This window comes from Rhinopithecus roxellana, chromosome 3, assembly GCF_007565055.1.
Source record: "Rhinopithecus roxellana isolate Shanxi Qingling chromosome 3, ASM756505v1, whole genome shotgun sequence".
NCBI classification, from domain to species: domain Eukaryota; kingdom Metazoa; phylum Chordata; class Mammalia; order Primates; family Cercopithecidae; genus Rhinopithecus; species Rhinopithecus roxellana.
In genome coordinates, this window is record NC_044551.1 from 14321723 (window position 1) to 14349176 (window position 27454).

Here is a 27454-nt window from a genome sequence, read left to right on the forward strand (position 1 = left end):
TGTGGGCTGCGTCAGGGCCGCCCTGAGGGCGGCTTCGTGGGGACTCGGGCCCTGCCCCAGGCCTGGGCAGCGTGTGACCGCCCCCAAGTGCGGGAGGCTGCGTCTACACCCGCGCCAAGGACCCTGGAAGCCAGGTAACTGGCCCCACCCCGCGCACCAAGTCCACGAAGCCCGCGCCCCCAGCCTCGCCGGCGTCCAGACCTGTCCTGAAGCCCTGTTCTCCACGGCTCTGGGTGGGCGTGGGTGGCACTGGGGCGACCCCAAATCCAGGCCACAACCCCAAATCCAGGCCAGGACCCCAAATCCAAGACACAATCCTAGCCCAGCGACCTGGGGCTTCCCTTGGGCCAGTGACTGACTCTGCACCGGCAATGCTGTTCCAGACCCTCCTGGCCTCCCTCTCCCCCCAGGCCTCTCCCCCCGCTCCCCACCTCTCCCCCCTCCCCACCTCTCCCCGCCTCCCCGCCTCTCCCCCAACCTCTCCCCCAACCTCTCCCCCCACCTCATCCCCCACCTCTCCCCTCGCCTCTCCCCTCTCCTCTCTGGTGGCCACTCCCCTGGCCTTTTCTGGCAGTGTCTCCTTCCGTCCTTTGCCCACGCAGCCTCTGGTGCCAGAGGCTTCTGTCCTCTGGTGCCAGAGCAGGGATGCCTTCACTGGGAGAATCTGCTCAGAGCTGATTTAGCTATTGATGAGTCCTTCTAACAAAATATTATTTTACACTGATTTGTTAGTTTTTTAAAATGTGCTTAAGCCAGGAGCCTTTTTGGGATATCTTAACTTCTGCTGCTCAACAGCCATCTAAGAACTTATAAATCTTGATATCCAGTTGTGTTGGGGGCTAGAGAGAGTGCTGGGTAACAACATCAGTGACATCCTCAACAGATCTCTATTTCAATGCTTAAAAGTTGCTCCGGTCAACCAACAGGTAGGTACTTTAAGACCATCGCCAACCTTTAGTGTTAGAATTTCACACCTGCCTTCATGATGTCCAGGGAGCAGAATACTACAAACAGGTTGATATGCTTTGGATTTGTGTCCCCACCCAAATCTAATGTCGAATTGTAATCCCCAGTGTTGGAGGTGGGGGTTGGTGGGAGGTGATTGGATCATGGGGGCTGATTTCCTCCTTTGGTGCTATTCTGATAGAGTTCTCCTGAGATCTCCTTGTTTAAAAGTACATGCCTCTCCCTGCATCTTCCTCCTGCTCTGGCCATGTGAAGACATGCCTGCTTCCCCTTCACCTTCCACCATGATTGTAAGTTTCCTGAGGCCTCACCAGCCATATATTCTCTACAACCTGTGGAAACATGAGCCAATTAAGCTCATCATTTCTTTATAAATTATCCAGTCTTGGCCGGGCATGGTGGCTGTAGCCTGTAATCCCAGCACTTTGGGAGGCCAAGGCAGGTGGATCACCTGAGGTCAGGAGTTTGAGACTAGCCTGGTCAACATGATGAAACCCTGTCTCTACTAAAAATACAAAAAATTAGCCGGGCATGGTGGTAGACACCTGTAATCTCAGCCACTCAGGTGGCTGAGGCAGGAGAATCACTTGAACCCAGGAGGCAGAGGTTGCAGTGAGCCAAGATCGTGCTACTATACTCCAGCCTGGGCAACAGGAGTGAAACTCCATCTCTAAATAAATAAATAAATAAATAAATAAACAAACTAGTCTCAGGCAGTTCTTTATAGCAATGAGAGAATGGCTAATACAGAAAATTGGTACCTAGGAGTGGGCATTGCTGTAGTGATACCTGAAAATATGGAAGTGACTTTGGAACTGGGTAACAGGTAAAGGTTGGAAGAGTGTGGAGGGCTCAGAAGAAGACAGAAAGATGAGGGAACTTCTTAGGGATTTGTTAAATTGTTGTGACCCAAATACTGATAATGATACGGACAATGAAGTCCAGGCTGAGGTGATCTCAGATGGAGATGAGGAACTTATTGGAAACTAGAGAAAAAGTCACTTCTGCTATGCATTAGCAAAGAACCTGGTGACATTTTGCCCCTGCCCTAGAGATCTGTGGAACTTTGAACTTGAGAGAGATGATTTAGGGTATCTGGCAGAAGAAATTTCTAAGCAATAAAGCTTTCAAGAGGTGATCTGGCTGTTTCTAAAAGTGTATACTCATATGTGTGAAGAAAGAGATTATCTGAAACTGGAACTTGTATTTAAAAGGGAAGCAGAGCATAAAAGTTTGGGAAATTTGCAGCCCAGCCATGTGGTAGAAAAGAAAAACCCATTTTCTGGGGAGAAATTCAAGCCTGCTGTGGAAATTTGCATAGCATAAGAGGAACCAAATGTTAATGACCAAGACAATGGGAAAATATCTCCAGGGCATGTCAGAGATCTTCACAGTAGCCCCACCCATCACAGACTCAGAGACCTAGGAGGGAAAAATGGTTTCATGGCCCAGGTCCACAGCCCAGCTAGCTCTGTACAGTCTCAGGACAAGGTTCCCTGTGTCCCAGCTGCTCCAACTCCAGCTGTGGCTAAAAGAGGTCAAGGTACAGCTTGGGCCATGGCTTCAGAGAGTGCAAGGCCCAAGCCTTGGTGACTTCCACATGGTGTGGGGCCTGCAGGTGCACAGAAGTCAAGAGTTGAGGTTTGGGAACTTCTGCCTAGATTTCAGAAGAGGTATGGAAATGCCTGGATGTCCAGGCAGAAGTCTGCTGCAGGGGCAGAGCCCTCATGGAGAACCTCTACTAGGGCAGTGCAGAGGAGAAATGTGGGGTTGGAGCCCCCACACAGAGTCCTCACTGCAGCACTGCCTACTGGACTAGTGAGAGGAGGGCCACTGTCTTGCAGATCCCAGAATGGTAGATCCATCAACAGCTCGTACCGTTTTCCTTTCCGTAAACTCAGCCAAAGACAGTCAAAGGCTTCCTTTAGGACACTCTCTTTTCTGTATTTGGACCTGTAATGTGGCCCCTGGGAGGTGGACAATGACTTCACTCTCAGCTTACAGCATCCTTGTGCTCTGTGTCAGGGGAGCAAAATCCCATGTGGACTGAGCACCCTCCCTTTCCACAGACATTAGCTCCCAAACATGAGAGTGGGCTCCCAGCCACCTGGAAGGCAGCAGCATCCATGCCGCTGGAGCTGGTGTCTGGGGAGCAGATGGCATGAACAGGCTTCTCCCTTCAGGCATCACTATGTCCTAGGAAGGAACAGAGAGAGGAATAGGAGGGTGATGGGAGTCAATTCAGTAATTCCAAGTGGGACATTAACATGCCAGCTCTCTGCTCACCAAGGGACAGAGTGGTCTGCCCAGAGGAAGCACAGTGGCCTGGGCCTGAGTTGCGGGACTGAGTGGCTGCCCTCCTGAGACCCACCTTCCTCCATCCAAGAGCAGGAGCTGCGTTCAGCTGGGTGAGGCTGATGGCTGAAGCCTGGCTGCTGGTGCCTGGGAATAAATCAGAGGCTGACGATGGTCATTGGAGAAGAACAGCAACAAGGCATCAGTAACGATTGCCACCTGTCAGTCATGTCCTCAGGACCACATCCTGAGCTGAGCCGTGACTAACTTGACCTCTGCACCTCTGTGAAAAAGGATATGGCTGTCCGTTTTCCATCAAGGAATGAGAACTGAGGGCAGTTCTTGGCTTTGGTTGGCCAGGGCTTGAACCTTCTGTTTCTGGGCAGAGTTAGAGCCATGAGGGGTGATCCAAAGGGAAGCCAATTCCTGGATTCACCCATAAACTCATAACAGAGTTGTTATACTTTCTGCTGAGATAAATGACTTCTTTTATTTCCCTTTTGGAGAACAATTGCCTGATGTTCTGGCTAGTTTTTATTTGGCTTAAATTTTGGAATAGAAGGAAAGTATGACCCATTAGTGAAGTTGGATGTGAAGATGGAGAAACTGTGTATACCTGTGTCTTCATGAGAAAGACAAGACTAAGAAAGAAATACCCCTGAGCAGCAGGTCAGGCCCTCTTCTGGAAATAAACCTAAAGTTAGGTCTCTGTGTACTTTCCAATTATATTAGTCTGTCTTCACACTGCTATAAAGAACCACCTGAGACTGGGTAATTTATGAAGAAAAAAGATTTAATTGACTCAGTTCTGCAGGCTTAACAGGAAGCATTACTGGGAGGCCTCAGGAAACTTATGGTGGAAGGTGAAAGGGAAGCAAGGCACATTTTCCCATGGTGGAGCAGGAGAGAGTGAAGGGGGAAGTAAAACACACTTTAAAACTTTCAGATCTCATGAAAACTCACTCACTATCATGAGAACAGCAAGGGGGAAGTTGGCCCCCTGGATTCAGTCACCTCCCACCAGGCCTCTCACCAATTCAGCATGAGATTTGGGTGGGTACACAAATCTAAACCACAAAATTTGACCCCTGGCCCTTCCCAAATCTTATGTCCTTCTCACATTGCAAAATGCAATTATCCATTCTCAGCAGTCGCTGAGTCTTAACTCATTTCAGCATTAACTGAATTGTCCACAGTCCAAAGTCTTATCTGAGACAAGATAAGCCCCTTCCAGCTATGAGCCTATAAAATAAAAAAGAGTTAGTTACTTCCAAGATATAATGGGGGTATAGGCATTGGGTAAATGCTCCCATTCCAAATGGAAGAAATTGGGCAAAAGAAAGGGGCTACAGGCCCCATGCAAATCCAAAACTCAGCAGGGCAGGCATTAAACCATAAAGCTCCAAAGTGATCTCCTTAGACTCTGTCCCACATCCAGGCCACTATGGTCGCTTTGATCCAGGAGTTATTTTGAATGTGTTTTACGATTTCAGAAAGCATTTCAAATAGTTATTTTTGCAATTCATTTTCATGCTTTTCCTCTCTCTCCTCTACCTCTCCCCTCTTGGATCTCTAGGAATGCATAGATTTTTAGAAACCCAGTGTTTTATAATCCATTATCTTCATTTTTTTTTCTGTTGCCCAAATTGTTCTGAATTTAGTCCATGGGAGCTATATAGAGATAAGAAATTTGTCTCTTTATCATATTTCAGGGATCGTTTATGTTTTTCTAAAATAAAAAGTAAACTTTTTGAAGTATAACATACATAGCAAAAAAAGTGTACATATCCCAAGTTTATAGCTTGTTTAATTTTCACAAAGTTAACCACGCTTGTAGTAACCAGACCCAAAATAGAACATGACTGGCACCCTACAAGCCCCTGCCCCAGTCTTCCTACCTGTCACCATCTGTCTCAGTCAGCTTGGGCTGCCATAACAGAATACACCTGGGGGACTTCTAGACAGCAGAAATTTATTTTCTCCTGTTTCTGGAGGCTGGAAGTCCCAGTTCTAGGTCTGCTAGGGTTGGGTTCTGGTGAGGAACCTCTTCCTGCCTCACAGGAGTGTCCTCAGTGGCATGCGGAGGGCGGGGAGAGACAGAGTTTTATAGGGGCCACCAGTTTTATAGGGTTAAGGCCACCCCATGACCTCATTTGACAGTTACCTCCCAAAAGCCCTGTCTCTAAAGACAGTCATACTTTGGGTTAGGGAGTCAGCACACAGAGTGTGGAGGGCCCAGCCCACTCTGTGGTCCTGCTCCACCCCACAGTGAGGGCAGCGCCCCTCTCAATTCTGACACTGTCAATGGGTGTGGCCTGCCTGGGGCTGTCTGTAAACAAGATCGTGCAAAAACCTTCCTTTGCTCCTTTGTGAGATCTCGCCGTGGTTTTACATGTAAGGAGGTTCCGTTCATTCTCAAAGGTGCCATGGGGTGAATACGTGGCTATTCATCCATTCTGCCGTGGATGGACATTTGCACTATTTAAGTATGGGGCGATTAGGAGTCATCCTATGAATGTTCTTACACAGTTTTTTGGTGAATAAAGGTTTTTTACCGGGATATACCTAAAGAACGGAGTTGCTGAGTCATAGAATATACATATATTTAACATGAGAACATGCTACCGAGCTGCTTCTAAAATCCTAGCCTAACATTCACTATAATATACATATAACTTGAGCATTCTGAGGTTTAAAGAAGTATATTTTCATTCCCTCCCTTGTTTATTTCCAATCGACTCATCTTGAGTTATATGCTGTTAATGTCCAGTATTTTAGTTCTGTTTTCTTTAACTTCCAATAATATGTTTAATTTCTATTGTTTTGTACAGCTAATGTTTTTTGTTTGTTTGTTTGTTTTTGAGACAGAGTCATGCTCTGTTGCCCAGGCTAGAGTGCAGTTATGTGATCTCAGCTCACTGCAACCTCCACCTCCTGGGTTCAAGCGATTCTCCTGCCTCAGCCTCCCAAGTAGCTGGGATTACAGGCGCCTGCCACCATGCCCAGCTAGTTTTCGAATTTTTAGTAGAGACAGGGTTTCACCATGTTGGCCAGGCTGGTCTTGAACTCCTGACCTCGTGATGGGCCTGCCTCAGCCTTCCAAAGTGCTGGGATTACAGGCATGAGCCACCGTGCCCGGCCGTACAGCTAATGTTTAACGACATTGACCATGTGTGGGTTTTTTTTCTCTCTCTTTTTTTTTTAAGTTCTGGGCTACACGTGCAGGATGTGCAGGTTTGTTACAGAGGTAAACGTGTGCCATGGTGGTTTGCTGCACCTTTCAACCCATCACCAAGGTATTAAGACCAGCGTGCATTAGCTCTTTTCCCCAATGCTCTCCCCACCCACACTCCCTGGACAGGCCCCAATAAATGTCATTCCCTCCCTGTGTCCGTGTGTTCTCATTGTTCAGCTCCCACTTATAAGTGAGAACATGTGGTGTTTGGATTTCTGTTCCTACATTAATTTGCTGAGGATAATGGCTTCCAGCTTCATCCATGTCCCTGCAAAGGACATGATCTCATTCCTTTTTATGGCTGCGTAGAATTCCATGGTGTATATGTACCACATTTTCTTTATCCAGTCTATCACTGATGGGCGTTTGGGTTGATTCCATGTCTTTGCTATTATGAATAGTGCTGCAATGAATATACATGTGCATGTATCTTTATAACAGAATAATTTATATTCCTTTGGGTATATACCCAGAAATGGGATTGCTGGGTCAAATGGTATTTCCAGTTCTAAATCTTTGGGGAATAGCCACATCATCTTCCAAATGGTTGAATTAATTTACATTCCCACCAACAGTGTAAAAGCATTCCTATTTCTCCACAGCCTCACCAGCATCTGTTTCTTGACCTTTCAATAATCACCACTCTGACTGGTGTGAGATGGTTTCTCATTGTGGTTTTGATTTTCATTTTTCTAATGATTAGTGATGTTGAGTCTTTTTTTCATACGTTTCTTGGCCGCATGTATGTCTCTTTTTGAGAAGTTTCTGTTCATATCCTTTGCCCACTTTTTAATGGGGTTGTTTGTTTCTTATAAATTTGCTTAAGTTCCTTGTAGATTCTGGATATTAGACCTTTGTCAGACGGATAGATTGCAAAAATTTTCTCCCATTCTGTAGATTGTCTGTTTGCTCTGATGATAGTCTCGTTCGCTGTGCAGAGCTCTTTAGTTTAATTAGATCCCATTTGTCAATTTTTGCTTTTGTTGCAATTGCTTTTGACAATTTCCTCATAAAGTGTTTGTCCATGCCTATGTCCTGAATGGTATTGCCTAGATTTTCTTCTAGGCTTTTTATAATTTTGGGTTTTACATTTAAGTCTTTAATCCATCTTGAGTTAATTTTTGTATAAGGTGTAAGGAAAGGATCCAGTTTCAATTTTCTGCATATGACTAGCCAGTTCTCCCAGTTTCAAATTTTATTCTTTGCCGTTCCTTCTGATATCTCAATTATCATTTAGGGATCTTTCTTTCCTTCCTGAAGTTTGCCCTTGGAAACTCCTTTATGAAACATCTATTGATAGTAAACTTGCTTTTTTTTTTGAAAAACAAAATTATCTTCAGCCCTTATTCTTGAAAAATGGCTTTACAGGATATAGAGGTCAAGGTCAAAGCATTTCCTTTCAGTTCTTGAAGGTATTATTGTGACCTCTGTTGTTTCTGTTGAAAAGTCTGCTGTCAGTCTAATTGGCATTCTTTCCAGGAGGTCTGTGTCTTTTCTCTACGGTTACTTTAAAGATGTTCTCTTTGTCTATATTCTGTAATTTCACTAAAATGTGTCTAAGTTTGACTTTCTTTTATTTACCCTGTTTGGGGTTTATCAACCCTTCAAAATTCTCAGCCATTATCTCTTCAACATGGCCTTCCTCTATTTTCTTTTTCTAGAAGTCAGATTAAATGAACGTTCTTCTTCTTTGCTCTGTTCTTCATGTCGCTTATCTTGAACCTGTTTAGAAATCTCTTTGTCCTGCAGATTTGTCTTCCAGTTCACTAGTTCTCCCTGAAACAGTGTCATATCCTCTGTTAAACACACCATTGCACTTCTAATTTCAGCTACAATTTCTTTATACACACACACACACACACACACACACACACACACGGCGTTTAAGTTCTGTTTATCTCTCTTTCAAATCTGATTGGTTATTTTGGGTAATCTTTTGTTCCTTAGTCATATTTTTTATATCCCCTCCCATATGTAAATATATAAAGCAGACTTATTTTTTAAAAAGTAATTTGTATCCAATGTACATAGGTCTTATTCTGCTGTTTGCGCCTTCTGGTGAATCTCACTCATGTTGGGTAGTTTATCAATATATTCTGTGATTTTTTTGAAGAGGAATTCTTGTTGAGTAGAGTTCTATCTGTGAGAGTCTATGAGTCTGGCTTGGGGTGGGTTTTTCCAGAAACAACTCACATAGGCTGCCAGATGCCTTGGAATACGACAAACTGGAGCCTCTATTAGCCTCATTCTCAGCTTGAGTTTAGGACACACAGGAAACATAAATTTTGATGCGGAGGCTGCATGAATATGGGCTTATAGTTAGGAATTCTTAGAAAAGTCCTTCCCTGCCCCTTCCCAGAGCCAGGGCTAAGGCAGGCAAGTTTCCTTATTGTCTCCCTTGATAAGCATTTTTTATTAAGTTGTTCATCGAGGGTTTCACCTTGTGGAGGTGCCGGCTCCTGTGGCACTCTCAGGCCTCAGTTTCCATCCTGCGTGGTCTCAGATTTTGATGCCGTTCTGCATCCAGTGCGCCTGGCCATAGGGGACTGCTGTGGCTCCTCTCGCCTTGACCCCACTTCCCTCTTTGAATTTCTGCTCACTCTTGCCTGCTCAGCCATGCATTAAAACAGGAAAAAAATAACTTTATTCAGTATTTTACGTGTTTTGTACCAGGGGTGTTTTTCTAGATCTCTAATCTGTAATAGTGCATGAATGAAAGTCTCTCATGGCTTAATGTTTTGAAATTCGATCTGGTGTTGGCATTTTTTGTGAAACAGATGGCATCCTGAAAGCAGAGACTATCAAAGCCATCCTGACCAGACATTCCTTCCTAAGTTCAAGAAATAAGCAGCACAGGAAGAAACAACTGTCTTACAAGAGTAAATGCTTCTGAGAAGAAGAAACTCTACTGAAAATGTCCGCATAAAGAGGTTATAGCAAACCAAGAAAAGAAGCACAAAAATAATTCAGAACTCACAGAATCAAAGCAGAGAGTTTAAGAAGTGGGGCTGAAGAGGCTGACCTGGCCGGAAGCAGGCATCTGGAGGTTCTCATTAGTGACAAGGGGTGGAGGTGGCTCCGGAGAAGCAGGAAGCAGACACAGAGAGAGGGAGGGAGGATGGCAGGAAAATGCAGGGAACTTTGTGCTCACTTAGAAGAAACCCCTCTCGTTTTTAAGGATCTGGCTCCTGGAGAGAAAAGCACAACCTCAAATCACAGAGGCTCAAGGTAGAAGCAGAGTTCAGTGGGGCCCTGGGAAGGTGTCACCCAGGCAGATGAGCAGCCCTCACAATCTGGGGATCAGGAGGGCCATGGGCTATAGGGAAGTGCCTGGTGCCAGTCAGGAGGGTCCCCAAGGCCACAGCTGTTGTGCCCTCCGGGTGGTGGAGGACACACATGTGCCCAGGGCTATAACTTCCAGTGCTCTTCATGTTCCCCACCTGGGCAACCCCAGGGCTCCTTGTGCTCCTCAAGTGCCCTGCACTCCCCTGCTCCCTGTGCTCCCTGCTCTGTGCTCCCCATGCTCCTTGTGTGCTGTGTGCTTCCAGGACTCCTTGCATTCTCCATGCTCTCTGTGCTCCACATGTTCTCTGTGCTCCCCTGCTCCTTGTGCTTCTGGTGCTCCCCGTACTCCTCATGCTCCCCACACTCCTCGTGTGCTCTGTGCTTCCAGTGCTCCTTATATCTCCATGCTCCCCATGCTCTCTGTCTCCCCATGCTTCTTGTGCTCCCCATACTCCTTGTGTGCCCTGTGCTTCCAGTGCTCCTTATATCTCCATGCTCTCCATGCTCCCCATGCTCCTCGTGCTCCACATGCTCCTCGTGCTCCCCATGCTCCTCGTGCTCCCCATGCTCCTCATGCCTCCTGAGCTTCCAGTGCTCCTTATATTCTCCGTGCTCCCTGTGCTCCACATACTCCTCATGCTCTCCATGTTCTCCGTGCTCCTTGTGTTCCCATGATCACTCTCCATGCTCCTCCTGCCACGGGGGATGTGGGTCAGGGAGGAATTGGAGTGGAAGGAGAGTGCGGTCTTGTCCGACTCTGGTTAAAATTTCTCTTTTTTGCTCATCACCGGGATGTAACTATGGGAACACTTTGCTAAGGTCCCTCCCAGGACGTGTACATGTGCAGCCTCTGGTCTTTGTGGTTTTGTATAAGTGCATTGCCCCATAAAAAGCAGGTTCCAAAGGGTCAGTTGCCATCAATGTGAACTAAGGTTATTAGGAAAATGTGGACTCCACATTGCTGTCTGAGACTCAGATTGGGGATCTGGCTGGTGCTGCACAGGGCTTGGCAGATGCTTCCCAGCCACGCTGACCCTGAGAGAGAGAGAACCCACAGAAACTGCAGGGGCTGACCACAAGGGCAGTCTGTTGGAGGCATCAGCCCTCCCCTCAACTCGATGTACTGTGTGTTGCTGTTGGTGATGTCCCCATGGCATCAATTCAACCCACCACCAAGGCACTCCTCTTGGAGAGCGAGTCTGCAGAGATCTGAGACCAGGTGTGCTCCAGGACGGAGTTAGGCTGACTGGCTGCTGCTGCTGGAACTCTCCAACCTGAGCTACTGGGTTGGAGAGGCCTGGAGGGGCTGCCTGTTCAGCTCTGGAGCCCGGCAGGAGTGCCAGCTCCACACAACAGCCTACGTGTTTTGTGGCTTCTGCTCCATTTGTCAGGGTGCAGGGTGGCGGCTGGCTGACCAGTTCCCCCTTGGCTGCAGCTTCTGCCAGGAGCGCAGAGAGGAGCATCAGCATAGCTCTGGCGGATGCCCCAGGTCCCACTTTATCACTTCTCCCCATCTCCTGCCTTGACTGCAAAATGAAAAATGCTGAACTGGAAAACCTGCCAGCAGATGTCCTGGATGCCTGTGAAAGCATCAACCTTCAAGGCGCCAACGGGGTGCAAAGTGTTCATTATATCTGGTGGCCCCAAGCTCACATGTCTGTGCCAGGAACACACCTGCCACCCTGGAGCTGTCCGGCTCTGTAATCAATCTCAGTGCAGAACACAGCAGCCAGAGGCAGAGCTTTCAATAAAAGTGTGGTCTCATGAATGTGCCCTGTAGTGCTCAGCAAAGGGCTGCTCTCCTGGGGAGAGACGCACGGGACAGGCTGGTTTCCCTGGTTCCTCCACCACAGGCTGCTTTGGGGCAGGAAATAACAAGAGCTGGCGATGCAGCCTCGCCTCGCTAGAGCCAGGCGTTGTTCTGCACCGTTTTGGAGGAGGGTAAACCTGGGTAAACACAAAGCAGATTGGGAGCATGTGTTCTGAGCGCTGTCGTCCACAGCCTGCTGCAGGCACTGAAATGTACCTTGGTGGCTTTTTAAGGTGACCCCATTGTTCCCAGGCTGCTTTTGTAACTGGAGAGCTGTAGTGCTTCTTTGCTACATCATGGAAACTGCTTTAACGAAAATAGACTCCTGCATCCAGTTATATGGTTTTTAAAGCCTCTTTCTCCAAATGAGGGCCATTCAAAGGGAACCGCCCTCAGCCCTCATGGGGCTCAGCTTCTCCTTCCAGCTCTAGGCGTCTTTACAGCACCATGCTGGAAGTGGCTCTGGGGTCCCCTTGGTCCACCAGGAGGTGGGCATCTGAGGCTGTGTTTCTCCTGGGCCGGGTTTGCAGCTGCTGCAGAAACCGCCTGTGCTCAACCTGTGCGTTTGGGTCTCCTGAGGGCAGGCAGCATCGCCCGTGCTGTTAGGATTGCATGTGGATTCATGCTCCTCAGTGTGACCTTGGTCAAGCCAGCGAGGCCAGCAGGGATGATGGAGAAAGCTCCAGCTCTGCGCTCCTGGCCCCAGCCGAGTCCCTGTTCTGATGTCTCAGAAGTGAGGCAGGCGGTAGGCGTGGAGGATCCAGCTCAGGGCCGGAATCGGGCCAGGCTGACCTTCAGCCTCGATGCCCGCTGGCTCTGTGGGCTCTGGCACCTTGTGTGACTCCCGTGCCCTCGTGGCCTCTTTCTAAAATCCAGCGTGGAACTCACAGGTGGAAGTCTGTGTGGTTCTGCTGGGCCCCAGAGCCTACTCTGAGCTTTCTGTTGACTCCTGACACACAGTGCGCACACCACTGGACACACACTGACCCTCCAGGTGTGGGTGTGGGGCCTGGAGACAGACGTGGCTTCCTGTGGTCACACAGCCAGGACAGGAGCCTTGGGCTCCCCAGGCTCTCTGAGATCCGGGACTGTGGAGTCTCTGCCCTGCTATCTCATGTCCCTTCCAGCCCTGCAGGTTACACCCCTGAGTCCACCACAGTCCAAGCTCTCTTCCCCACAGGAGTGAGTTAGCACCAGGGGCAGGGCTAGGGTCTGATCAAAACTCAAGAGGAACCACGGGATACTGGGGCAGGCAGGGACCGCAGGCTGATTGAGTCCAAAGACTGTATTTTTCTGGTGTCAATGGAGGTCCAGAGAGGTTGAGTGACTTTTTCTGGGGTCACACAGCCAGGGAGTGGATAGGAGAATGTTTCGGATGTAGTATCTGGTCCTCAAAATCTGGGCCAGTTTCCAGACACGGGTGTGGGTGGCAGAACATGTCTGCAGCACCTGAATCTCTAGGAACTGTGATGGGCACTGCTGCTAACCACTTCCCTGTCGTCGCCTTTGCAGAAACCACACAGATCCCTCCCTGGAATCTGATTCAGACAACAAGACCTGTGGCAACTCCCCCCCCCCGCCGCCACCCCCCACCCACCCACTCACACACATACACACACACACCAGGAGGACGTGAAAAGCTTCATTCCTCACACTGCGATGCTTCTGGGGAGAGCAGGTGGCTCTGAGCTGCCCTGAAGATGGATTGAGAGAGTGGGGCGGGGAGACAGGGCGGGGAGGCAGGCCTGGGTTCCCACGACTCAGGGCTGGGATTGGATGAGGGTCCTGCCTTGTGTGGTCCTGCCAGAGGGAGCGGCCCAGGTGTGGGAAGGAGGAGGAAAGGCTGGGCTTGACAGATGGCAGCCCGATGTCAGAAGAGGGGTGGGACTCCCACACCCCCAGAGGGCCCCTACGGGTCTTCACCAGTGGCACTTACAGCAAGGAAAGCGCCTGGTGGGAACTGATGTGCTCCATGGGGTGTCACTGTGGGCGTCACTCGTTTGCACCCAGGAACGCCGGCTTCTCAGTGGAAAACGGCAATGGCTCTTCTCTGATCTCGAGGTCTCTTAGCAGACTCCAGAGGGAGCCAGAGAAACCTTGCCGCTCTGTCAAAACACCACCACCAAGTCGTTCTGATCCTACACCCTCACTGCTCTATCGAAATACCACCACCGAGTCATTCTGACCCTACTTGGTGAAGGCCGGCCAGCAATGCCTGTTCTCTCATAAGCACCCTTCACCCTGGCCTGGGGCTGGGGGACCTGCTGGGCCTCCCAGGCTGGTCGTCGTCTCAGAAAGTTGCCCTTTCTTGTCTTGAATTGCATCATACAGCCCAAAGGCCATGGTTTTAAAACAAAACCCCAGTGGGGCTCAGAGTTCCTTCTGACGTGTGGGAGGCCGGGGGCTGACGCATGCTGTGGGATCCAGCATCTTCTGCTCAACTTTGGGTTTTCAGGGGGTGCGGAGTGGACGGTGCAGGTGCAGGTTCTGCCCCCAGTTAGGCCCATTCATCCAGAGCCACACGTGAGCTTGGCACAGGCCTCGGTCTCTCACTGCGTTTCCCATTACCTCACGTCCTGCTGAGCTGGCCCTGCCCTGCGCCATCCTCTCCTGATGGTTGGATGCAGAGCTGTGGCCCCCGTGGGCCCCTCCTCACTGGCCCGTGCCTCTGCCACCACCTGCACCCCCAGAACAGGCACCACGCCCATGGCTGAGAGACGGGAGAGATGGAAGTGGGGCTTTGAGGAAAGCCAGGTGAAGTCACCTCTCAGAGCACCTGGTGAGTGAACAGGAGGTGGGGAGCTCTGAGCAGGGCTGAGGACCAGGCAGACCAGGCCTGAGGGCGGCTCCAGTATTGGGGATACCTGGTTCCCAGGTGAGGGGGCAGATGGTTGCTCCCCCGAGAGGTAAACTGAGCAAAAGAAGGCTTGGCCTGGGAGGAGAAATTAAATGTAAGGGATGGCAAGATTTGAACACCTTGGTGGGTCAGGGCAGCCATTTAGCATGATCCAGGGTCAGAGCTGGAAGGGTGCCCAAGGACCTGCTTATCCAGTTATCGTTTTCCACAGATGAGGAACCTGAGGCCCAAGGGGCTTGGGAGATGCTGTCAAGGTTCTAAGACTGGGCTGGGCACGGTGGCTCAAGCCTGTAATCCCAGCACTTTGGGAGGCCGAGACGGGTGGATCACGAGGTCAGGAGATCGAGACCATCCTGGCTAACACAGTGAAACCCCGTCTCTACTAAAAATACAAAATAAAAAAAAATAAAAAAAAAAAAAACTAGCCGGGCGAGGTAGCGGGCGCCTGTAGTCCCAGCTACTCCGGAGGCTGAGGCAGGAGAATGGCGGGAACCGGGGAGGCGGAGCTTGCAGTGAGCTGAGATCCGGCCACTGCACTCCAGTCCCGGAGATAGAGCGAGACTCCACCTCAAAAAAAAAAAAAAAAAAGGTTCCAAGACTGGACCCAGGGCCTGGGTCCTCCTGCCCACTGCTCTGTTTGGGCCTCTTCGTTCCATATGGACAGGTGGCCTCTTCCCCCAGCCCAGTCCCACACATGCCTCACCCTTCCTTGTTACCCCAAGGGTTGCTTTTCTCATTTTTAGCTTTAAACACATTTTTTCATTTATTTCATTTTCACTTCTAGAATTTTTATTTCTTTTTGAGTATGTTCATTTCTCTTTGAAAATAGTTTGCCATCTTTTCATCTGTATATTTAAAAATATATTTTCTCCTATATTTTAAAAATATATTTTTTTATTTTAAAACAGTTTTGAAGCTCTAGAAAACCTGCTAGGATACTACAGAGAACTGGTCCACTCCGTGCACTCAGGATTTCCCTGCTGCTAACGTCTTACATCCATTTGCTAGATGTGGCCTAATTAGTGAGCCAACATTGACACGCTGCTATTAACAAAAGCCCGTAGCCCATTCACATTCCCTTGGTTTTTACCTCATGTCCCTTTTCTGCCTCAGGGCCCTGTGCAGGATCCCACATGACACGTCGTGGTGACAGTTTATCGGCTTTCCTTGTTTTTGATGATTGTGAGTAGTACTGGTCAGGTGTTTTGTAGAATGGTCTTCAAAAAAGATTTGCCTGATGTTTCTTCATGATTAGGCTAGAGGTAAGTGTTTTCGGGAGGAACACCCGAGAGGCGAGTGCTAGTTTCACTACGTCTCACCATCCTGAGGAGAAATCCAGTGTCACTTCTGCTTCTGTCTCCCTAATGCCGAGGCGTTTTCCCCTCTGGCTTCTTTCACCATTTTCTCTTTGTCTTTGGCTTTCTGTCATTCGAATATGATATACCAAGGTGTAGATTTCTTGAGATTTATTCTGTTGATCTCTGAGTTTCCTGGATCTGGATCTGTGGTTTGGTGTCTTTCATTAGCTATGGACTGTTCTCAGCCATTATTACTTCAAATATTTCTTCTCCCTTCTCTCTTTCTTCTCCGTCTGGTATTCTGATTATGCATGTGCTACACTTTTTAACATTCTTCTGCAGTTCTTGGATGTCCTGAATTTTCCCCATTCTCTTTTCTCTTCGTAAATTAAAGTTTGGGATATTTCTGTTGGCCTACTGTCGAATGCACTAATTCATTTTCAGCTTTGTCCCATCTACTGATAAGCCCAGAAAAGGCCTTCTTTGGTTCTGTTACAGCTAATTCCTGGCCTTTCCTTATGATTCTTTCTTAGAGCTTCCATCTCTCGGCTTACGTCACCCACCTGTTCCTGCATGCTGTCCGATCTTCCATGAGAGCCTTTAACGTATTACTTTACATTCTCTGCCTGGTAATTCCAAAACCTCTGCCACATCTGAGTATTGTTCAGATGATTGTGTTTGCTCTTCAGACGGTTTTTTCTTACCTTTTGGCATGCCTTGCAATATTTTGTTGAAAGCCATATGTGATGCATTCAGTAATAGGAATGGGGGAAAGTGGGGATTTAGAGTGAAGTTTTATTTTAATCTGGCTAGAGTTAGGCCACGTGTAATGTTTTCCATAGCTCTAGGTGCCAGAGACTTCAAATTCCCCTGATGTCCTTGTGTGTGTCTCCTCTTTTGACTTTGGACTTCCCTAGGTCCTCCTCCTTAAATAGAATCCATGTCTGGTAGCTCACTCAGCTGCAACCTGGTCATAATAGAACCCTGGTTGTGTGGTAGTCAGCTGTGTGGGAAGGAAGCATGCTACAATCTTGTAATGAAGTCTCTGTCTTTCATGGGGTCTGCCTCTTGGCCTGTGACCTTCACTAGTGTTTTTTCAGTGGCATAGTGTCCCCCACTGCGGTGAGACAGAAAAACTCCAGGGGGCTGGAGTGGGAGGAGTGCCTTTTGTCCATGTGGGATAAGGCCCTGGTAAGGTTTGTTTGCCCTGGAAAGGCAGTTGCTGTGCTGAACGCCCTGGCTGTGCTCCACAGTGATTCCTCCTCTCCTCCCCTGCCAGACCCAGGTCTTTTTGGATCTTTGAGAACTCAGCAGGGTTCCTGAAAGTAAAACCCATAAATGTGAGAGCCCCGGCACTGCAGCTCCAGGGAGATGCTCACCCTCACATGTCCTATGCCTGGCCTCTGCCACCTCCTCAAAGCCATCATTTATGTATCTGCACTAGTTTCTGGGTCCAGTGGATTTGGCTTTAAGTGAGCAGATCTCAGCTGTGACACTCTGTGTTCACCTCTTTCTCCAGGTGTCAGGTGGCACTCTGCCCTTTGACCTTGTTTCTTTGACGGGTCCAAGACAAATTGATGATTCTCACTTTGTGGTTTCTAAGCTCTTTACATGTTGGAGCTGAAGGGAAAGTTCATCCTGGGATTTTGGTCCATGTTCTGGAAAATGAGCCCCCTCCTGGCTCAGCCGGCCCCTCCCCTGTGAATTCCTAATGGTCAGCTCCTGAGGCAAGGGAGGAAGCCCAGAGGCTGACAACCCCTTCCCACAGGCCCCGTTCCCACCCGCCCGTTCCCTGGGCAGAGTCAGGGACACGGGCTCTTCCCACAGGCTCCCTTGAGGAGGCCTCATTCAGACACCGTGACTGGGGCTGAGCTACACGTGTGTACTGCTGTCCTGGCATGACCCTGACCCCTGGGTGGGCTCCTGTGGCCCTGGGAGAGCTAGCGGCAGGACAGGAGAGGTCTTGGCCGCCTCCCGCCTCCCTCCTTGGCTGTTCCCCAGCACTGCTGTTGTCCTTTCCACATCTCCTGGTGGCTCCTCCACACACGGGCCCTTCTGACCTGTAGCCTGGGCCCGAGCTGACCCTACACCCACAGTTCCCAGGGCCTTGGCTGTGGCTGTGGGTACCTGTGAGAATGATCCTCTTCCCAAGGCCCCAGGCAAGGGGTGGGAAAGACCCTGCCCCGTAGGGCCTCCCTGAACCTGGTGCCCCGGAGTCAGGAGCACAGGGCCCTGTCCTGGACGCCCTGTGGAGAAGCCGAGGGTGGTTCCACCTGCTTTCTGGGGTCCAGAGTCTGCCCCCCAAGGCTTTGCCCTCGAAAGATCAGGCGGCTCCACCTTCTCTGCCTTCATGGTTACTCCCTCAGCCCCTGTTCTCGTTGGCCTGTTCCCCTCTAACCATGGGCGGGGAACCAGAGGCTGTCACTCACACTCAGCACAGAGGCCTGGGCAGGGTGTTGGGGCCTCTTTAGGGCGGGAGCTGAGACACTCCTGCTGGCAATGGCCCTCCTGTCCAGTGAACACAGGCCCCAGGCTGGGAGTACAGGGGGCTCCAGGAGGACAGCCTGTGGCTCTGAGCATGCGGAATGCACCACAGGGGCAGGTGTCTTTGAGCCAGGACAGGCGTCCTTGAGCCAGGACAGGCCTGCAGGGTCTCTGCACAGGGAACAGGCACACATCCTAGGCATGAGTAGAGGTTTGGGTCTCACAGGTCATGCCAGGGAGCAAAATGTTCAGTGCAAGGCAGAGTTCGTCTCCCAGCCAGGGCCCCTGAGCCAACTTAGAGAGCCTGCAGCTGGCTTGGCAGCTCCTGCTTCTGGGGTTACAAGCCTAGGCCTGAGTGTCAAGTGCAGAGGCCACAGGACATGGGGGCTGCTGGCCCCTGAAACCGCCACTCAAAGCTGGAGGTTCTACAAGTGCAAACAGGGGCCAGGGTGGGAAAAGGCAGGAGGGGAAGAAAAGGCAAAATGCTTCAGCAACACCCTTTACGTTTTGCTTACGTGCTGGCATAATATTTGTTACATTGGGTTAAACAACAAATATTACAGTTAATACCTGTTTCTCTTTTCTTAGTGTTACTTAGCTACTAGAAAATGTAAAATTTCATATGTAGCTGGCAGTGCATATTCCATCGAATGAATCCTAGTGCAGCAGAAACACCATCTGGGCAGCATCAAATCCCCTCACCTGTGATCTGTGGGTGAAGGGACGCAGCAGGAAGGAAGCACGGAGGCTTTGCTGAGGGTCTACAGTCCCGCCTGGAAACTCCTGGCACAAGTTCACTAAAATGCAAGCACTATGCACTTTTGTAAGAATTTGTACCTTGAGGCAGGGCTGGCCGGCAGGGACTGTGCACACACTTTCCCCGCAGGGTGTCCAGGGCTGTCAGATAAGCAGGGTCCACAAGCACACGGCCTTGCTGAGAGAATCCAAGGAAGGGAACCCAAGGGGAGCCCACGCCCAGGGCTGCTGACTCTGTCCCAGGCTCTGCAAGACTCAAGTGCAGTGACTAGGAGAGAAGGCAGGCGCCCCCAGCCAAGTCCTCTCACGTTCTCTGATGAGTTAGAGACGCTCTCAGGTTGTGGGACCCTGAGGTTGCCGTCATGGCGGGTCTCTGAGAACATGTGGCTGAGGTGGAGGGGGTGCTGGCCTGGCTACCAAGCCTGAGCTAGACGGGTCCCCCAAAGAGAGGCCCATACTCTGGAGGACCCTCGCCCCGCTCCTCAAGGTGAGTCAGGGGACACCTGTGGGAAGTGGAGGCTCGGACTGCAGGATAAAGTAAAAAGTAAGAATGCAACACATACCACACGCATACACCACACACACACACCACAACCATACACACACAACACACACCACACACACACACCACAACACACATCACGCACACACCACACACACACACCACACACACACACCACGCACACATACCACAACACACAACACACACCACACACACACACAACACACACACACAACACACACACACACCACACACACACACACCACAACACACACCACACACACACACCACAACAACTCAACCTCGTACGGCACGGGGCTGACCCTAGACTCACAAGAGCAAAACACATAGATGGGCCGTGCCAGAGTACCAGTCCCTACAGCAGAAGGGGCAAGCATCCCTGAAAATTAATTCCTTCATCCATTCGGTACCAGCTGGTGACCCGGAAAAGAGATGCAAAGTCATGCTCTGCTGCAGATAACACACTCAACATCGGAAAACTCACGCAATAGACAGGGAGCTCCACCCACACCGTCGGTCAGGAGTGACGTGGGGGAGGGAGGGAAGACAGTGAACAGGTCTCTCAGGAAAGTTTTATGATGTTTTCCTCAATTGTTCTGTGCATCTTTTATTCGATTTTTAAATTTTAAATGCTTTTCAGCCAGGCGCGGTGGCTCACGCCTGTAATCCCAGCACTTTGGGAGGCCAAGGCGGGCAGATCACGAGGTCAAGAGTTCAAGACCAGCCTGGCCAACACGGTGAAACCCCGTCTCCCACTAAAAATACAAAAATTAGCTGGGTGTGGTGGCGGGTGCCGGTAATCCCAGCTACTCAGGAGGCTGAGGCAGGAGAATCATTTGAACCCGGGAGGCAGAGGTTGCAGTGAGCCGAGATCATGCCACTGCACTCCAGCCTGGGTGACAGAGCAAGACCCCATCTAAAAAAAAAAAACAAAAAAAAAAGCTTTTTTTCTGGATGATGGAATTATGACTGATCGATTAACGCTGGGTTTGCATCCAACGTACTTGCTACTTTTTATTGTATCTAATAATATAAGTGTAAATCCTTTTAAATTTGTTTGTCTGTTTCTTATCTGTGTTATTTTCTTTTCATTTTGTTCATTTTCTCCCTGACTTTTATAACTATACTGCTGTAGTCAGTATTGAGCTTCCTCCACAACCAAATTAATTTCTCAGGAGGGCCTCACCTCTTAACACGTCTGCCTCCACTCTGCACCTCATCTGGAAAATGGCAATTGAGTTTCAACATGAGTTTCGGGAGAGACATTCTAACCACAGCAAATGCCATTTGTGAAGAACATTTCTCTTTTAGTCCAGATATTGTTTCATTATCTCCCTGCAAATGCCTTGTCTCTCTCTATGTCTCTGTCTCTCTCTCTTTGTCTCTCTCTGTCTGTCTCTCTGTTTCCCTATGTCTCTGTCTCTGTTTCTGTCTTTGTTTCTGTCTCTCTGTCTCTCTGTGTCTGTTTCTCTATTTCTGTCTCTGTTTCCCTGTGTCTCTGTCTCTCTCTGTCTTTGTCTGTCTCTCTGACCCTGTCTCTGTCCTCGGTCTCCTGTGAATGACACCCGTAACCTCTCTTAGAATGCTAAACGGAAGTGTTGTTAGAAGGCCTGCCTACTGTGTTCTGGTCTGAGGGGGACAGTTTCTGTCTCGCCATTTAGCACCGTACTGTATTTGCTGAAGGTTTTTAAAAAACCCTTTATCCAGTGAAGGAAATTCCTTTCTATTCTTAGCCTGCTGAGAACCTTTTCATGAATGGTTGTTGAATGTTCCCAGATGTTCTGCGTTTGCTACGGTGGCCACGTGGTTTTCTCCTTGACTTTGCTAGCGTGAGCTCCAGGAAGGCAGGTCTGTCTGTGTGTTCACTGCTGAGCCCGCCTGGAAGGCACTGTTTACAAAGCACCTTGTGCATCCGGCTCAGTTCTGCACCCCGGCTTCCTCATCTGGAAAATGTGTCCATCTCGGTGATCTGGGCTGGAGACCTGAGACTCAGGGCAGTGCCAGCTGGGCCCCAAGTGGAGGTGACAGCCGGGGACTAGAAGGGGCTACCGCATAGCTGGAGAGTGAGGGGCTGGTGCTGGCCAAGGCGTCTCTGACTGACCTCTGCTCTCTCGCCAAGTACCCGGGAGATGTTCCAGAAAGGACGGCAGCTGCACCGAGATCTTGAACCTCAGAGACCCCCTCCCATGGCTCTGACATGAGGCGTCCATGGAGTCTTCAACTCACCCATGAAGACCTGGCACCCTCTGAGGGTGACTCCACCCCACCTTGCAGTTCCACAGCAGCTGAAGCCCAGCGGGGCTGGGGGCTGAAGACCCTCCAGAATGGCTCAGGACCTCGGAAGGGGCAGGGGAGGTGGGCTTCCTGCGGGAGACGTTGGCACTCCCCAAAAGACTCTTCAGGGTTGGGGGCAGACATGAAGGGAAGAAACCCGCTCACCCTGCTTGAATTCTGAAAACGCATACAGATCTCAGTTCCACCTCCCTTTACAGTCTGTTCAGGTCCTGCTCCACCTTGCCCATGAGTGGGGTAGAAATTCCCAGCATCATGGCAGGGAAAGTCAGTGGGGCTCAAAGCTCCAGCCAAGAACGGCCCTGCATCTGCCTGGTTCTCTCTTCAATGGGCGTTTCCACAGCCAGGACGCTGGCATTTCATAAATAATTACACATTCCTTAAACTCTCACAAAGCCAAGAGAAAACAAAACCGCAATGCTGAGATTCCTGGAATGTTTTCCAATTATCTGGGCCAAGCAGAGGCCCGGTCGGGGCTGTGCAGCGCGCTTAGCCTGGGACTCGGCGGCAGTCCCCTTTTTTGTGGCATTTTAGTTAAAAGACCTGAAAGGAAAATGAAAGGTGCTTTATGACTGTGGTGTTCGTCAGGGTCCCCAGACAATGGGGGAAGCCCGTCCAGCCTTCAGAGCTGGCTCGGGACAGGCCCATGGATCTGTGCCCTGGGACTGACCTCGGGTCAGTCTCAAAGGCTGAGGTCTCCATCCACCGTCGACCCGCCAGGGTTGATTTAGGTGTGGCGCCTCCTCTGGACGCCCCGGGATTGCCCGTGCGCCGCAGCCCAGAGCTCCTGTTCCGAGCAGGGAGCATCTCTGGACCGTGCCCTCATTCCTTTAAGGTTTTCTGTGGCACATACCGCAGTTTAATCTGACTCACCCCAGCCGTGCTGGGACTGGTTTCCTGTTACAAACACAGGCTTAGTTTTAAGATCAAACAACTGTTTGGGTTCTGGTCTGACCTCGCAGGGGATGTGGCTCGGGGCCGGGTGCAGCCTGGCCAAGGGGTGACGTCAGGTCATGCTGGCTTCATTTCCTGAGCACTGTGGCCTCCTCTGTGTCCCCCGTCCCTGCCCACCCGGCCCCCTCAAGCCACTGTCCAGCCCGGGTTGCACTCAGCAGTGGCTCATTGGCCCCTCTGCCATCCTCGCCACTGATGCCCAGCTTTATTTATTTGGGGTATTTCTGGGCCATTCCACCCACTCCTCTTGAGGGCACCTAGTGTGTCCCCTGCCCTGTGTGGTTGGCGCCCATCTCTGAAGTGCAGGAAGCAGGAAGCAAGGCCTGCTCATGGGAAGGACCCACAGCTCTGGCTAGAACGGCTTTGGCCCTAAGCCAGAACCGAGGGTATGGGGAAGCAGGAAATCCAGTGTGGAAGCCATTTCGGACGTCAAATCAGTGGGGCGGAGGCTGCTCACACAGGGTCGTCTTATTGTGACTTTTCGGGGGCTTCCTTCTACCCTCCTTCTCTGGTGAGCTTTGTAGGCAAGGCTGCGACATGACATTCTCATTCTGTTTGGAGCAGGATGAAGGGTTTGTGCCTAACACCATGAGGTGTGGATGGGGCTGAGAACTGGCGCACGGCTGTCACCTGCTGTGGTGACCACCAAGAGTCTCCCTTGCAGGCTGTCTGGCTCAAAGGGTGACCAAGTTCCAGCCACAGCATCCCTGCTCAGCCCTGAGGATACCCACACTGGCACAGGGGACACTGTGGCACTTGCGGAAGGGCCACACCTCCCCTCATTGGCACAGGGTCTCAGCAAGAGACTGCAGCACTCAGGTCTAAGGTCCACACCTCCCCACATTGGCACAGGGTCTCAGCAAGAGACTATGGCACTTGGGGAAAGGCCATTTTGTCATTGACTGCAACTTTCTCAAGAAAGCATTTTCCACTTGCGTTTCCACGGAGGTCGGTTTTGCTGGAAACTCACAGGACCCTGTCCTCCACCAGACATGCAGTGTGCAGAGGCATGTACCCGAAAAGCAAAGTGTGGCATCACACGGTTCTTTAATCTGGACCCAAACTCTTGGGAAACAAACCAGACAGACGCAGGTACGTGCTCAGCTCTGCGGCTGTGGTTTGGTTCAGGACGAGGGCCGTGCAGATGCCTGGCAACCCAGCTGGGCCTCGCCATGCCTGGGGGAGGACGCAGTGCTGGGAGCCCGCGGGCCGGGAGCAGGTGCCCGGGGAATGCTTCGGTGGTTCTGGAGGGACTGGATGTTCCTGCCGTGGCGTTGCTGTCCAGGGGGACAAAAAGCAGTGTGAATGGGAAACGGAGCACTCTGTCCAGTGAATCCACATGTGGGCGGCTGTGTTCCACGCTCCCTGGCAGCGGGACCCTAAGCTGTAAGCCGGACACCACATTCCCAAAGCCAGGAGGGCCACGACACCTGCGTGCAGTGTCCAAAGGCCAAACCGAGGCTGCAGTCCCGGCCAAGCAGGCAGTGATTCACACCTGGGGGGCGATGTGATTGGACTTCTACTCAAATAACGTAAGCGTGAGAGACAGAGAACGCCAGTGCTTGCACTGACAAATGTCTGGGCATTTTACGGAGGGCCAAGCTCGGCTCCCCACCCCCAGCCCTGCCCCCCACATGACAAGGCCCCATCGGCCCCCAAGTCCATCTGACCTCACGCACGCAGCAGGAAAGCCTCTTTCCCAATGAGCACCCTTGCCAAAGCCCACGTGGCCACTCCCCCTCCACGGGGCTAGGACAGAGTTGACCGTAGACCTCAAACCGCTACAGGGATTTGGGTCACAAGGTACCCCAATGCCCGGCTGCCCCCCGTGCCTCAGTTTCCCCATGTGGGAAATGGCTCCATGTTGGCAATGTGAAGCATCGAATATCTGAGACTTGGGGAACGTCTTGTGGCCAAGTCTGGGCACTGCCAGCTGGGCCCAAATTGAAGGCGACAGCCAAGGCTGGAGGCACCATGGCCTCAGTGGTCAGCGGGGCCAAGTCACCATAAGATGGTGGGGCCAGCCGAGGCCTTCAGAGACAGCGTTTCCCTCACACTCCAATGCCACAAAGAGAGCCCAGGGCTGCAGGCGGGGAAGGGTGTGCATGTGTCTCCCAATGGAGGTGACCGCTGGGGCTCTCCTGCCTGCTGCCCATGTCGGACGCCCCTCTGCTAGCTCATCTCCCGTGCCATGCCACCCACCATTCCCTTCTCACCCCCTGAAGCTCTCTCGTCCTCACTAAAGCAACAGGGTCACTTACACACCGTCCTGTTTTTCTAGACACCATGACCAGGATGGGACAGGACTCGTGAACCCAAATGTGAGATCACACTAAGATCCTAAAGGCTTTGCGCTTCTCTGGAGTGGCTGCTGTCTCATGCACACCCGGCCTGGTGTGCTCACCCCACCCAGTGTGTCCGTCCTGCCCAGTGAGTGCCCCCCGCCTGGTGAGTGCCCCCTGCCTGGTGTGCCTGTCCTGCCCGGTGTGCCCTCCCCGCTGGGTGTGCACCCACCTGGTGTGCCCACCCCACCCCACCTGGTGTGAGCACCCAGGTCTGCCAGGCTGCAGGGTTCTCAGGGAGTCCAGGCAACCGCCCCAGCCCCTGGCAATCCCCTTCTCAGCAGGCCTGGACCCAGAGCCACACAGGGGCATCCCCAGCACATCCCGCCCCAGGATTCCTCTTCCCTGATTCACCTGAGCCCAGACAGCAGGTGGCAGACATGTTCCTGCCCAGACCCGGACACCTCCACCTGCTCGGACCACTGGCTTCCCTCAGGCTTTGCCATCAGAACAGACAGGTGGTTTCTTTTAAACCTGTGCCACCCCGTTTTGCCCTGCAAATGCTGTTATTTTTAAAGCTACTGAATCACGTGATTTTCCTGCTTTGCTTCATGCCACCCCCGGGGCTGCAGCTCTGCTGCTGCCCGCCCTTGCCCTGCCGCTCCTGCAGAGGCCTCCTCCCCACCCACAACTCACGGTGGCCACACGGGCTGGGCTTCTCACCTTGGCCACCTCCTCCCATGTCACCCATGTGATGATGATGGAGGGCCCAGGGGTGCTGGGACTGAGAACTGGAGCCTCCCCGCTAGCGCCTGGCTCTGCGTGGGAGGTGGGGTGGGGTGGTCAAGCTCCAGCTGTCTTCTCAGTGGGCCTTTGACACCAATTTGTATCTTCCTATTAAAAATGTGTGCAATGCTGTAACAATTCTAATTAACTCCTTAGGTTCCACTCCTAGGAAAAAACCTAGGAGGTCAGGAGGTGAGAACTTCCAACCCACCTGGCTGAAGCTTCAGAGCCCACGTACCATTTCTCTGCCTTTGCCTCCTCTTTTTCCGTTGAGGTAATCAGCTGTTCCCTTCTCTCTGAGCCATGGTGGGCAGCTCGTCTCCTGCAGACATCACCCCCCAGAACTACCCCAGGCTCTGCAAGATGCCACCCGGCATCAGGACCTGTCAGGCCAGTGAGACAGGCGCTCCCTCTCGCAGCAGGGCCACACCCACCACGTGGGCTAAAGGCACAAAGTCTTCCTGCCAGGTGGGAGGGCACGACTGCATGGGGCTGTCCGTCCTTCCAGATCCTTAGAACGCTCACAGTCCTTAGGGTCCCAGGACCCACTTCTTCCTGCAGCTCTGGGTCACAGGAGCCCAGGTTCAGGGTGCAGACAAGGACCTAAAGTCCAGCCCCAGATCCTAACCCTAACCCTAACCCTAACCTCCCCTGCAGCTCCTCTTTCTGGCCCTCTGCACGCAGGGAAGTGGTGGTCAGAGCAGGGGCACACGGGCGGGCTGGCAGCCGCCCTGTCCCCATGCCCCCACTCCAGATTTTCCCCTTCCCATCCTTCCCAGAGGACCCAAGGGAGGACCATGCCTTTAAAAATTATTTTTAATTTTTTGGATACATAACAGTTGTACATATTTATGAGGTGCGTGTGCTATTGGGATGCATGCACAATAACACCTAATGATCAATTCAGGGAAACTCGAGCGTTGATCATTCCTTTCTATCAGGAACATCCCAGATCCTCTCTTCTAGCTATTATGAAATAAACGATAAATTATTAACTATAGTCACTCTACTGTGCCACCAAACAACAGGTCCTATTTCTTCAGCCTGCAGCCCTTCATCTCCCCCTTCCCTTCCCAGCCTCCGTGGCCACCAATCTTCTGCATGAGACTCACTCTCAGCTCCCACAGGAGGGAAGCGTGGGCTTCATTCCAGTTCCATTCACACTGCTGAGAATGGCAGGATTTCGCTCTTTTCAGCTGGAGAGTACCCCACGGTGTCCACGCACCTTGTTTTCTCTGTCCACGCATCTGCTGATGGACAGACACCCAGGCCAATTCTGCATCTTGGCTATTGTGATTAGATTGCAGTAAACCCAGGGCGCAGGCATCCCTCTGTAGACTTCTTTCCTTTGGATGGGTGCCCGGCAGTGAGATTTCTGGGCCCTGTGGGAGCTGGGTCTTTAGTTTCCTGAGAAGCCTCCACACCGTTACCTCCCTGCCAAAGGTGCTCATGGGTTCCCCTTTCTCCACACCCCGGCCAGCACATTTTCTGCATGTGTCTCTGTGTGTGCGCGTGTGCATGTATGTGTGTGTCTCCGTGTGTGCATGACACATGCATTTTTTAAATCGCTTTATTAAAGTTTGTAAAACTGGGTTTAGAAGCAGTTCTTGAAGAAAAGCTCTAAACACTGT

At 51.1% G+C, this 27454-nt stretch overlaps 1 protein-coding gene and 1 long non-coding RNA gene across 3 annotated transcripts in view; one reads left to right on the forward strand and one right to left on the reverse strand.

The window, feature by feature from the left end:
• On the forward strand, window positions 1-26999 carry LOC115896443. The gene is made up of 4 exons (XR_004056320.1): window positions 1-134; window positions 25037-25203; window positions 25382-25555; window positions 25980-26999. It is a non-coding gene; the product is annotated as an uncharacterized LOC115896443 (long non-coding RNA).
• LOC115896442 overlaps window positions 26732-27454 on the reverse strand; it is an 18306-nt gene continuing 17583 nt past the window's right edge. For both annotated transcript variants that reach the window (XM_030927100.1, XM_030927098.1), the window contains exons 5-6: window positions 26936-27205; window positions 26732-26789 (exon numbers count right to left, since the gene is read on the reverse strand). In XM_030927100.1, coding sequence (XP_030782960.1) covers window positions 26748-26789; window positions 26936-27205 — 312 coding nt within the window. In that variant the 3' untranslated portion in view covers window positions 26732-26747. The remainder of the gene's footprint in view (window positions 26790-26935; window positions 27206-27454) is intronic.